The 13,023-nt window shown below is 44.6% G+C and overlaps 1 protein-coding gene across 1 annotated transcript; it reads left to right on the plus strand.

Moving 5' to 3' along the window:
* On the plus strand, window positions 1-2,726 carry LOC120110144 (putative receptor protein kinase ZmPK1). The gene is made up of 2 exons (XM_039124117.1): window positions 1-648; window positions 2,259-2,726. Exons 1-2 carry the CDS (start codon window positions 47-49, stop codon window positions 2,305-2,307), a joined length of 651 nt encoding a protein of 216 aa, XP_038980045.1. The 5' UTR covers window positions 1-46; the 3' UTR covers window positions 2,308-2,726.
* The last annotated feature ends 10,297 nt before the right edge of the window (window positions 2,727-13,023 follow it).

Genomic DNA, 13,023 nt, shown 5'->3' on the forward strand with positions numbered 1-13,023 from the left:
GCCCTACGGAAGGGATTCTCCTGTCTTACCCTTTCAGCAGAAGACCATGAAGAATCCATCTCCTCTTACAAACATCCTCCTCCTCCTTTTCTTGCTCTGTCCCTCTGCATCACAAGCAGCACCGAGCTCTCTTTCAAGAGGGTCTTCTCTCTCCGTAGGGGATGACTCGGATATCCTCCTCGTCTCCCCGAGCAAGTCTTTCTCATGCGGCTTCTATAACGTCGGTTCTAATGCCTATGCCTTCTCGATCTGGTTCTCCGACTCAGCCAACAAGACCGTCGCATGGACCGCAAACCGGGATCATCCGGTAAATGGCCATGGATCAAAAATTAGCTTCCGCAAGGATGGAGGCATGGTCCTAGCAGACACCGATGGCACGGTTGTGTGGAGCACCAACACAAGCTCGACGCAAGCAGATCGAGTGCAGCTACTGGACACCGGCAATCTTGTCCTGAAGGACCCCAGCGGTAACATTCTATGGCAAAGCTTTGATTCTCCCACGGACACTCTTCTCCCTACGCAACCGATTACTAAAACCATACAAGTAGTATCTGCAGCCGCTCCACGATCCCTCTCTTCAGGCTACTATAGCTTGTATTTCGACAACGATAACGTCCTCAGGCTCATATACGATGGGCCCGAGATTTCTAGCATCTACTGGCCCAATCCTGATTTTACAGTGTTTCAAAACGGCAGGACGACCTACAATAGCAGCAGATATGCAGTGCTGGATGAGATGGGAAAGTTCGTTTCGAGCGACCAGGTCGCATTCAATGCTTCCGACATGGCTTCTGGAATCTTAAGAAGGCTGACTCTGGACTACGATGGCAATCTCAGGCTTTACAGCCTAGATGAATCGATAGGAACGTGGTCGGTTACCTGGGAAGCTCTTCCGCAGCTCTGCTTGATACACGGGCTGTGTGGCAGGAACGGAATCTGCACATATTCGCCATCCCAAGAGGTTTGTTCGTGCCCTGCTCATTACGAGATGAGCGATCCAAGCGACTGGCGCAAAGGTTGCAAGCGAAAGATCGACGTGAGCTGCAACACCACTCAGCGATTTACATATCTACAGCTACCCCAAACCGATTTCTGGGGTTACGATCTCCACTACAACACCTCCATTTCCTTGCAGGCATGCAGGAAGATATGCGATGATGATTGTTCTTGTCAAGGAATGCATTATGTGTATGATAGTGGTTATTGCTATGGTAAGAGCATTCTCTTTAACGGGAGAACTTCTCCGAGCACCCCAGGCGTCATGTACTTGAAGATGCCCGCAAGTATATCAACATCCGGGTCCTCTGCTCCTCAAATGCATGAGCCCATTTGCATTGCTACGGACTCGGAACCTACAGCAGCAAGTTCCTCCAGTATGTACGCGAGCAGCAGCGGGAAGACGAGGTGGGTGTATTTCTATTGCTTCGTATCAGCGTTCGGTGGCATCGAGATCCTGTTTATCGCATCAGGATGGTGGTTTCTTTTCAGAAGAGAACAGAAGCCAGCATCCCTGGAAGAAGGGTACAGGTTGATATCCAGCCAATTCAGGCAGTTCGCATATGAAGAGCTCAAAAAAGCAACTCGGAAATTCATGGATGAGATTGGAAGGGGAGGCTCAGGTGTTGTGTACAAGGGAGTATTGGATGATAGCAGGGCGGTGGCGGTGAAGAGGTTGGGAGACGTGATCCAAGGAGAGCTTGGAGCTGAACTGAGTCTCATAGGGAGAATTTATCACAAGAACCTTGTGAGAATATGGGGATTCTGCTCAGAAGGTCCGCACAAGCTGCTAGTTACCGAGTATGTGGCGAATGGTTCTTTGGACAAGCACATCTTCGACGAACATGGCACAGCAAGTGTTTTGGGATGGAGCGAGAGGTTCAAGATTGCTGTCGGTGTGGCCCAAGGATTGGCATACCTTCATCATGAATGCCTCGAGTGGGTCGTCCACTGCGATGTGAAGCCTGAAAACATACTCCTGGACAGTGAATTTGAGCCTAAGATCGCAGACTTTGGACTGGCGAAACTGTCGAAGAGAGGTGGAGTTGGTTCGGACACTTCACGGATTCGAGGAACCAGGGGATACATGGCTCCTGAATGGACTACAAATCTTCCGATCACTTCGAAGGTTGATGTCTATAGCTATGGAGTCGTGCTTCTGGAGATGGTGAAGGGAAGCAGGGTTTCAAATTTGATGGTTGATGGGGATCAAGAGGAGGTTGAAGGAACGCTGATAGGTTTGGTTAGGATGTTGAAGGGGAAACTGGAGAGTGGAGAGGAATCATGGGTCGAAGAGATGGTGGATTCTAGATTAAATGGGCAGTTCAACTGCAAGCAAGCAGAGAAGATGGTGGAGATAGCAGTCTCTTGCTTGGACGAAGACAGAAACCGGAGACCGACGATGGATTCTGTAGTGCGTACGCTCCTGTCATACGATGATGAGCCCAGCTCCCACGAGGAACTCGCAGTAAATTAGTAGCAGCATCAACCATCGATCGATCGTGTGTGCAATTATGTGTCTCCTGGTTCTCTCCGAGGTGTTTCTCTGTATGTCAGATGAAAATTTGGGATATATTACATTTCATCCTAGCAAATTTCAATATAGTTGACTTAATGCTCAAGTCTTGCATGATAGGCATGTATCCAGAAGATGCTGCTTCTCCAGCTCGCTATTGTTCTTATAATCATGTGTAAGTTGCAGGCCTTGTTCTGTTCGTTGTCATTTTCATCAGTAGATGGATGAATAAGCATCTCGCTTGCCTATGTCCCATCTGTTACTTGCTTGACGAAGGGTATCTAGAACTCTGTTATGGGAACATACTCAGTACATCCATCAATATTGAGGAAAAAGGAACTGCTTTAGTAATTATCGAGCATAGAAAAACCATGATGCGAGACCAAACAATTTTTATGCATATATATTTTCAAATTTTTATTCTTCGTCCTGCCCTTCATACATCGATCTCTCTCAATGTTTTCTGCGACAAGGGATTGTCTCTCTCTTTTCTTTCTTTTGACGATAAAAGCGAGGTTAAAAGGAGCCATCTAGCCTTCATTAAGAAAGATAAAAGAATTTATAACTTGGAAGTGAGGACAAGATCAGTTAGAAAAAAATAGGGATGAATAATAAGAACCCAAATAAAAAAGAGACAATAGAAAGAGAGCAAGAAATATTCTTTATTTTGTTTCAAATTCTTTCAAAGGTTGCTAGGTTTTTTTGATTGCGCAGAATAAACCATTCATTGAAATTATGAGGCATAAGTAGTAGAAATAATGGAGGATTGCTTGTTAAGTAATAGAAGTGTACATGGTTAAAATGTGGAGCTGACCATAATTTAGGCTTATCTCAACTAGAATCTCATAGTTTTGCACACATTGTGGCCCTGCCTTTTGTAACATGCATGTATTTTATGCTTCTCCAGCATTCTGTGAGGTTGTATGCATGCCGCAAAGAACTCGTGCTTCATGACAACAACTAGGATCCTTTGCAGTGTGAACCATGTACCACAAAGTGCTGTGCATCTTTGGATGGCCACCATCAAAAGATGGACAACCATCAACAATATGCATAGTGTATGACACGGCACACGCTCATAGACTGCCTTGTTTGATGGCCATCTATTTTTTGATGGTGGCCATCCAAAGTTGCACAGCACTCTACGGTGCTGCACATGCATCTAGAGGATCCATGCTCCTCGACAACAACCAAGATCCACTATGGTGTAGTCTACGATGCATACCTGGATGATTGCCATCAGAAGATGGATGGCCATCAACAATATGCAACGTGTATGATATAGCACGCGCTTGTAGACTGCCTTGTATGATGATTGTCCATCTCTTTATGGTGGCCATCCAACACTTTGCAGTACCACATGCATGCCACATAGGATCCGTCCTCTCCTAATAAAGCTATAGTGGCATTGCCATATAAGGTTTGGCCCGAGAAAAGTTGTTCCTAACCAAAGGGGCACTCCTCAACGCCTGCACTTTTCACCATTTGCAAGAAGACTGGTTTTATTGTGCTTCCGGCAAGGTTTTTTTTTTTGTTGTTGTTGATTGAAAGGGAGGTTAAAACCACCCATATTTTATTGATTTGATTCAATGAATACAAAAGCCTGCTGCTGCCAAGAGGAGGCAGCAATCAAAAGAGGCTTTGTTGTGTTACAGATAGGGGGAAAAACAGAGTTTGAAAATATGGAAATAGAGGAGATGCTGACAAAAATTCCAAGTTTGAAGCAAGATGCTTCAGCACTTTGACATCAAGCTCCTCTTCACTTAGTAAGGCCACAGAGGAGAAAAGAGTATGACAAAATATAATAGATACTGTAGCTTCTTAGAAGTAGATGGAATTCAGCAACTTTATTTCTGAAATTATCGAACAGCGTCTGTTTTTCTTTGAATTGAGTAATTGTAGGTCGTCTTCCTCCATCACACCAAAAGACTTCTCCAACACCATTTAGAAAATCAGGCAATTTTTCACATTGTGCCAGATCTTCCCATGCTCCAGCAATGATTCGATATTACACAGGTAAGACCAGAGATTAAAAAGCTGGATACCTTCAAATGCAGTTGAGCTCAAAGAGGCCAGTCTATTTAAGAACACTCTAGCATTCCTTTCTTTCCAACACATCAAGGTCATGGCCCCTATCAATATTAAAACTACTACTTGTGCTGATCTAGTGAAGTTTTTTTTTCTCCATTCTAGACACAACTCTTCAAAGGTAAATGGGATTGAAGAACACTAAGCAAAGAGCAGATAGACTTCCACAAGGTAGAGGAGAATTCACACTGAGAAAATATGATCCACAGATTCCACTGCCTGTTGACAAAGAAAAGAAAGCCAAAGGAACACATCCACCAATATTCTTTCCAAGTTTCCGGCTAAGGATGTCTTTTTTATTGAGCTCTCTTCCAGCATAGCCAAAGGAAGCTTTTTATCTTTAGGGGTACGCTGAGGTTCCAAAGAGAAGATGCGAACTTGCATCTCACTCCTCTGGACTTAGTAAATTGATGGAGGGATGATGATGAGAAGGCACCTGTACTGTTTGATCTCCAGACAATTTTGTCCTCTTCTCTATTGAATGTAGGGAGAGCAAGTGGTGGTTGAGCTATGAGCTTATCTCCTCAGATTGCTAGGATGATGATCTGAGTTTCCGTGACATGGTTCTTGGGTTGAAGAAATCCGACATTGATCTATTTTTTCATGAGCTGTGAGCATAGAGGGCAGGGAAGACCGACTTGAGGGGAGCATCACACAGCCAGCTATCTTTCCAAAACAAAGTGCCTCAACCGTTTCCAATATGGAAGTGGACTCTATTACAAAATGCTAGGAGTGTCTTGATGACGTCGTTCGAAAAATTTGAACATCTCTGTGGGGGGCTTCCAACTCATGAACAATTTTACCTTCTCATGATAGGCATGCTCAATTTGCTTACTCCAAAGGCCTGGGTCTTTTCACCCCCACTTCGCTAGCAAAGTGCTGTTGAATTGGGTAATATCCTTGATCCCTACGCCACTTCCCCCTTATGCAAACATACCGTATGCCAGTTGACTTGCAAGCTAAGCTACATGCTTTTAGGGCTTACGTGGAGAAACAATGTTTCTCGAGCCGGGCTCGGGTATGCCATTAGCTTGGCCCTGGCTCGGCCCGAGCCCAAATCCAAAAAAGGCCCAAAACAGAGCCGGAATTCAGGTCCAAATTGGTGTCCCCATGGATTTATAGTCCGTAATTGGTGCTCTGTCCAAAATTGTGAGTGTATAGTGAGTTTGAGATAAGTGAAGACCCTCTGAAAGCCTCCTTTCCGAGAAAGTGGTGAAGTGTGTCGAAGTCTTTCATGGCAAATTCTTGGCTCAGGACTGCAATGAACTGGGTCAGCAAATTGGGGCTGGAACCTGTAATTAACATATCATCAACATAAAGAAGTAAGATTAGTGTCCCATGTGATGAGTGATAGATGAATAAGGACGGATCAACCAGACTGCAACACAAACCAAATTGCAAAAGAAAAGAACTGAACCAATCAAACCATGCTTTTGGAGCTTGTTTTAGGCCATAGAGATCACGTTCAAGTTTGCACACATGGTTGGGATAGGCGGGATCTATCATTCCAGATGGTTGAATCATGTATATGTCCTCAGTGATTTAATTATGGAGGAAGGCATTCTTAACATCTAACTGACGTATTTCCCAATGACGAACAAGCGCGAGGTGATGACTAGTTGAACGGTACTTGGTTTGATGATGGGACAGAATGTTTCGGAGTAATCGACACCATCAACTTGATGATATCCTTTACCTACTGACGAGCTTTCAATCTTTCAAGGGAACCATCAGCTTTTAACTTTGGATTAAAGACCCATTTGGCACCGATCACATGCATGTCTGGCGTGCAAGGGACTAATCTCCATGTTTTGTTGTAATGCAAAGCATCGTTTAGCTCCTCAACCATTGCAGCTCACCAGCCAGGATGTTGTAGTGCTGTTTTGACTGTCTTGGGTTCCTGTGGAATATCATGTCGAGCCACAGTGAGAGCGTACTTGGGATTAGGTTTTACTATACCAGCTTTGAGTCTTGTGATCATGGGGTGTATAGGAGTATCTGAAACTGGCTGCTCAGGCATAAGGTGGTGAGGTTCTATAAGTGACTTAGTTGCTGCAGTTACTGAATGTGGATCAGAAAGCTAACTTTAGTCTTCACACGACTGCAACAGTTGCTGATCATTTGGTGAAGTATCGGGCATGTCTACATGTGCAGCTGTAGGGCTATGTCCTTCTGGAGTTGCGGTTAAGTTGGAGATATTGCTGGTAACTATTATGGGTGTATTGTCTTCACGAGAAGTAATTCGAGCTTATGGGCGAGGAGTGCTTGAGATGGTGACATCTCCGAGGGATATAAGAGGTGGGTTGTCTAGGTGTGATTTATCTTGCGAAGACAAACAATCATTATCGTGAGTGTCATGTTGATCAATCAAATCTTTAAATTAAGATATTAATAGTGTTGAGGGATAAAGAGAGATTGGTTGCATTGTTGCTCGATATGGAGAAGATATTCTCGGCGAATGTAACATGTCATGAAACCAAAAATTTCTATGTAGGAGGATGATAGCATCTGTAACCTTTGTAGTTGTCACTGTACCCTACAAAGACACAAAGAATTGTTTTAGAGTCAAATTTGTTTCTTTTTGTCTCCCAAGTATAAGGGTAGCATTGTGAGCCAATGACCCTTGGACTGGAATAGTCAGGATGTCGATTATGCAACTTGAAGTAAGTAGTATGGAACTCAATTGTAGAGCAAGGTAATCTATTTATTAAGAAAACTGTTATATGAAAGGCTTCCACCCAAAATTGCTTAGGGACACCACTGTGAAAGAGCATGGTCATGCCAAGTTCTCTTATCACTCGGTGTCGTTGTTCAACTAAACCTATTTGTTGCGGGGTATTTGGACATGAGATCTGATATATTATCCTTTCATTTTTGAAATGTGATGTCAGTGTTACATTTATAAATTTTCCTCCTCTGTCTGAATGAAATATTTTTATTTTCTTGTCAAACTGCCTGCAGATATAATGCTCAAGCAGAGAGAAAATCAGATTTGAGGTGCAGAGGAATTAACCAATAGTACTTAGAATAATCATCAACAAAACATGCATAATACCAAAATTTTTCAATTGATAACTCTGGGGCAGGACCCCAGAGATCACAATGAACTTTATCAAACTAATCAGAACTAACAGACTCAGAATGGTTGAAGAAAAAATTGCTTAATTTTCCTAATTGACAACTCTCACAGAGAGTGGTGATTTTATTCGACCCAGTGCTCTTAATTAAACCACTAGACTTTAAATTATGGATGGTGGCAGCTTGTGGATGCCCGAGCCTCTGGTGCCACACCTCTCCATTGTCTTTGCGAACCGATTTGAAAATTGAGCTTCATGGGGAGGTGATAGCACATACAAGTCACCTTTGCATTGTCCTGTCATCAGAATTCGACCTGTCTCTTGTTCCTTTATACAAAAATACATATTAGAAAATTCACAATTTAATGAAAATTGATCTGTAAGTTGGCTCACCGAAAGGAGATTACGAGCCAATGAAGAACCAATAAATATCTCGCAATGTTAAATTCATGTTCTCATGTTTAATCCATGTATCTCTAATTGTTTTGATGGATAGAGCACTCCCATTACCAACTAGAATTAAATCATTTCCAAAATAAGAATGTAAATTGAATAGTAGGTCTGAGTTACATGTCATGTGATTGGAGGCACCTGTGTCAGTTGTCCACTCTGTATCCTGCACTAATGCATCAAGTGTAAGAGCACTTAAGGCCTATGGAATTTCTTTAGATTGAACAGACCTTTTTTTGTATCGTTCCCAACAGATAGTTGCAATATGGCCTTCTTCCCGCAAAGTTGACATGTTTCATTTCAGTAGCGTTCTCGCTCTGTAGGTATCATGCGCTGGAGGCATGTTCAATCTGGAAGGATTGGTCCAGTGGCTCGGTTACCTCCATCTCGAGATGCTGAAGCAACGGTGTTGGTCGGCTTGAACCCGCGTCCCTTGGAGGAGAAATCGACTTTGCTAATTTTGGAGGTCCCACGATGCTGATGGTGTTGTTGTTGGCCATAGAAAGCCATTTGTTGTGGTTCCTGTCATAGAGTTCTTTGCTCATACCTTTGGAAAAGGGACACCATGTCAGAGTAGCCTAGCATCAGAGGTTTGAGCATGGTGGTGACAAAGGTCTCATATCAAGAACCAAGGCTAGTGAGGAGTGAATATACCTTCTCCCTGTCATGAACTGGATGGCCAATGGCTGCAAGACTGTCGCACAGTTTCTTGAAGGCATGAAAGGTGATCAGTCAGGGCTGTTGCGGAATCCTTCTTGAGGTATGCCAGCTGTTGTCTTAAGGTGAATTTCTGTTCCTGGGAATCCTGGGTGTAGGCTTCTTGGATACCGTCCCATACTTGTTGGCGGTCTGAATTTCCACAACAAGGTCAAGTGCTTCCTCTGTTAGGGTGCCAATGTGCCACCCTCAAAGTAAGCAATCGGACTTTCTCCAGTGGAGATAATCTACATTGAACTAAGGCTTGTCCATTGTTGATGTTTATGGAGTGTAACATGGTCGAAGGCGCCACATCTCCAGTGAGATAACCATAGAGATCTTGGCTTTCGGCCAGAGCAATGACCTGCTTGCGTCATAAGGAATAGTTATCTAGGGTGAGTTAAGGGTAACAAAGTTGCTGACACTGAGTGAGATGGTTGCCATGGTGGTAGCAAAGAATGGAACTCTCGGTGCTCACAATTGCTCTGATACCAAACTGAAAAACTTGTATTTTTGAGTTTCTATTCTCAAAACGTGAGCCCAAGAGGTTTCTATCATTAAGTATTTAACAAGTACAAGTACATGTAAATTTTTACAAGATTTGATTCCTATACAGTTGTGATTTCTTGATCATCGAATGGTGTTTGATCTTTTGAATTGGACTCCATCTGATTTTGCGGTTGCAACAACCTTGCTCTTGAATTGGACTCCATCTGATTTTGCAGTTGCAACAACCTTGCTCTTGAATTGGAATTTAAATCATTCAATGGATTTGCCTTGAGATTTTCCTGAGCTGGAGCAACTTCTTTGCTGGCTCGATTTTCGACTTTGTTGGAGACAGATTTGCCTTGATTCAATCTTATCATACATCTTGCCTCTCTTTGGATGGATTGGTTGTTACGATTTGCAAGCCCCACCTTATCACTCCATGTTGCTTGGCTTGCAAATTGACTGTGCTGATTTTGTGGTGGTGCTGTTTCACTAATATTTTGTAGCAAAGATAGTAGCAGCTGGATAAATTGATAAACCAATAATTTAGGTTGCAAATCTTCTCTACACAGATCTTGGTATATAGCTCAAGTCATAGCCATTGCCTTGTCCATCTCTGGTAAGTCTTTGATAAGTCATGCAATTTTATCTGATTATGTCTGGTCCTACAGTTTATTAAGTGCAGTTACTTGAGTTCATATATTTTTTGGGATTTTTATGGCCAGCATAAAGAGATGTTCCCTGAAATAATCATTCTCAATCTTGATGCTCAGAAACCTGTTTCTTTACGCAACAGAAACCCATTTAGCTATTCCTCCTCTCCCTTATTACCCTGACACTTGTATGGATTATCCTCAATCGGAGTGGTAACCGCTGGTTGAGTCTTTGAGGCGTTGCCTGTGGACAAACAAGCTGATGCTGCATCAGTTCCTGCTAGCTATGGTGGTTTATTGTTGCGTTTTGTTCTGATTATTTCCGCTTCTTTCAGGAAGAGAGCTCACGTTCTGCTGTAAATTAATCAGATGCTAGTTTCTGTATAAATGCTCTTCTATTATGGCAGCTTCTTTCTGGAAATGAATGATGAGTAAGTCGCAGCTTTATCATTTTTTTTACGGTGAAAGAAACGGTATTGAGTATATTTCAGATTATTTTGTTTTTCTATTTTATGTGCTTTCTAGCATAATAAGTACCAACGACATTATTCAAATTATTAGAAAAAACTTGGATTATTCACCTTTTTCCATCTGAGGGACGATCTCTGAAAATTTCTCTGGTTATTGAAATAATCAATTTGTATACCAATCATGAAACTTTTTTTTTCCTATGATGATTTTTTTTTCAGAATATTCACGATTTATTCAACTTATGTTTTTTTTTTTTTTTTTGGCTGCTGCTGGAAATATTTTGCATGATCATGAACATATGGGTGTACCAATGTCTTTACATTCTTATTTGTTAATTTCTAGTAAATTTTGACTATCCAATTTGCTCTAACGGTATGTTCCCTAATTGTCCGGTTGGGAAGAGGGATCACAGCTTGAAAACTCATTTATTTAATTCTCATCATACGATCTGCTAGAAGCAAAAGATCGATAGATCGAACCGCGCCAAGCACACATAGAAAAGCGGACATCCGATTACAGGGGCGTATAGCCTTTACCAAATAAGGGAGCTTGATGGCTCTCAGCAACCATAGTAGTATTTTTAATACAAGATCAGGAGCATGTTGCCAGCTTCTAGAGATACGGCGGTGGCGGTGGCAGTTGCCATGGAGATGGTGGCGATGGCATCTGCGACGGAGGTGGTGCGTAATGCTGCGGCGGTGGAGGACCCCCATGGTGAGAAGGGGGTGGATAACCTCCTCGAGACGGGGGTGGGGGCAGCCTGGGAGATGGTGGTGGGTAAGCATGATGAGGTGGGGGGGGCATGGGAGATGGGGGGGTGAGTCTGTGGCGAGGTGGTGCTGCTCCATGAGATGGAGGCGGTGGCTGTGCCATGCTGCGGTGGTGGGTACCCGTGAGAGGGTGGTGTTCGTCTCCGGGAGGTGGAGGAGGCGACTGGCGCAGGTGGTAAGGTGGGGGATTTCTATGAGGTGGCGGGGTGCGTCCATGGTGTGGTGGCGGGTGCCCATGTGGAGGTGGTGACAGGGGCGGCGATGAGTGTCTGTGATGAGGTGGAGGGTTTCCCTGAGAGGGTGGCGGGTGCTTGTGGTGTGCTCTTGGAGGGGATGCCTGTCTGTGTCGTGGTGGTGGCGGCGCCTGTGCATGCTGCGGGAAGGAGGTGGGTGCTTGGGAGACGGTGGCGGGCACCTGTGAGGAGGTGGTTTATGAGATGGCGGTGGTGGCTTATGAGATGGCGGGACGAGTACTGTGGAGGTGGATGCTGTTGAGACGGCGGTGGGCACTTGAGAGGTGGTGGGCGATGCCGATGTGGTGGCGGTGTTGGAGGTGGTTTGTGAGAGGGTGGTCGCTGCCGATGTGGAGGCTGCAGCTTGTGCCGTACTGGAGGTGGTTGTCCATGTTGAGGGGGAGGCGGATGCCCGTACTGGGGCGGGGATGGTTTCCTCGCTGTGGTGGAGATGGCGAGTACTCAGGAGGCGGCTGTCCGTTGCTTGGGTTGAGGTGGCTGGCCATACTGTGGTGGAGAAGGCTGGCCGTATGATGGTGGAGGTGACCAATTGAAGGATGGTGGAGGTGTCAGTCGTTCATGTTGTGGACTGGAGGAGAAAGGAGGCAGACGAAGATACTCCAACGTTGAAGCACCTCCGACGGATTGGATACTTCCCCCCTAGCACCGACGCTACTATTAACCAAAACATGGTCTCTAGGAGAGCCATTCTTGCCTCTCCGGCCCCCTCCGAAAACCGAAGAGGTAGCGGGGCTTTTTTTATAGCCGGTGTCCGGGTGCTTAGGTTAGTTGCATGCGGAAGGCAAAGAGCACTGGGTCCATGGGTGTGCAGATGGGCTCGGCGCTATCTGGGCATTTAGAAGCCCGCTAGGCGTGACACGTAACGAGCCGCGCACCTAGGCGGTGGACGGGTGTTCAATGAGCACGTTCTATTATTATGAGGGAATGGCTGAAGGTGAAGAAGGGCCTAGAATTTATTCCTCGGGTGCGACGAGGAATTGCCGCCACAAAATGGCGAAGGCTGAGAGTGATTGTTTGACTGAGGGGGTAAGGCCTGCTGGCTGCTGCTTCATTGAGGTTTCATGGATTGAATTAGTTCGGCGAGGTGCGTTAGATGTCGCTTATTCTCGTGCTGCTTGGTGTTAGAAATTATTCGTCTCTGCACTTGTATTGGAAGATGCAGTCTGGTTTTATTTGCTTCACGTACGTTAGGAGACGATGTTGGCCGAAATACATCTAGAGCCTATGATCTCTTTGCTGTGTTTATTTTCAGTGGATCGATCATCCGGGCCATGCATTACAACTGCATCAGCTATTATGACTTCCATCTGGTTCCTTGGCTGCATGCATCCAGTAATTAAGCTGAGCCACACGTAAGTTTATGCCCACGTCCTGTTCTTTCCCATATTCAAGGGAGAGGGGAACAAATTTGGTTCGATGGAGGAGATTCCGCAGATGATGGCAACTGAAGGGTCAATTACCGCTAGGACAATTTCAGCGTGGTGAGGTAAAAAGCAAGCCCGTTGGTACAAATGCATCGGCGAAGGCGGTGGGGCTGTAAAAGCAAGGCAATATTTAGGGAAA

Source organism: Phoenix dactylifera, chromosome 3, assembly GCF_009389715.1.
Source record: "Phoenix dactylifera cultivar Barhee BC4 chromosome 3, palm_55x_up_171113_PBpolish2nd_filt_p, whole genome shotgun sequence".
In the NCBI taxonomy this organism is placed as follows: domain Eukaryota; kingdom Viridiplantae; phylum Streptophyta; class Magnoliopsida; order Arecales; family Arecaceae; genus Phoenix; species Phoenix dactylifera.

Coding starts and splice junctions, on each gene's coding strand:
- LOC120110144 (XM_039124117.1), top strand. CDS start 47: ATGAAGAATCCATCTCCTCTTACAAACATCCTCCTCCTCCTTTTCTTG. Junction 649..2,258: donor TACGATGGGCCCGAGATTTC/TAGCATCTACTG, acceptor TGTTGAAGGGGA/AACTGGAGAGTGGAGAGGAA.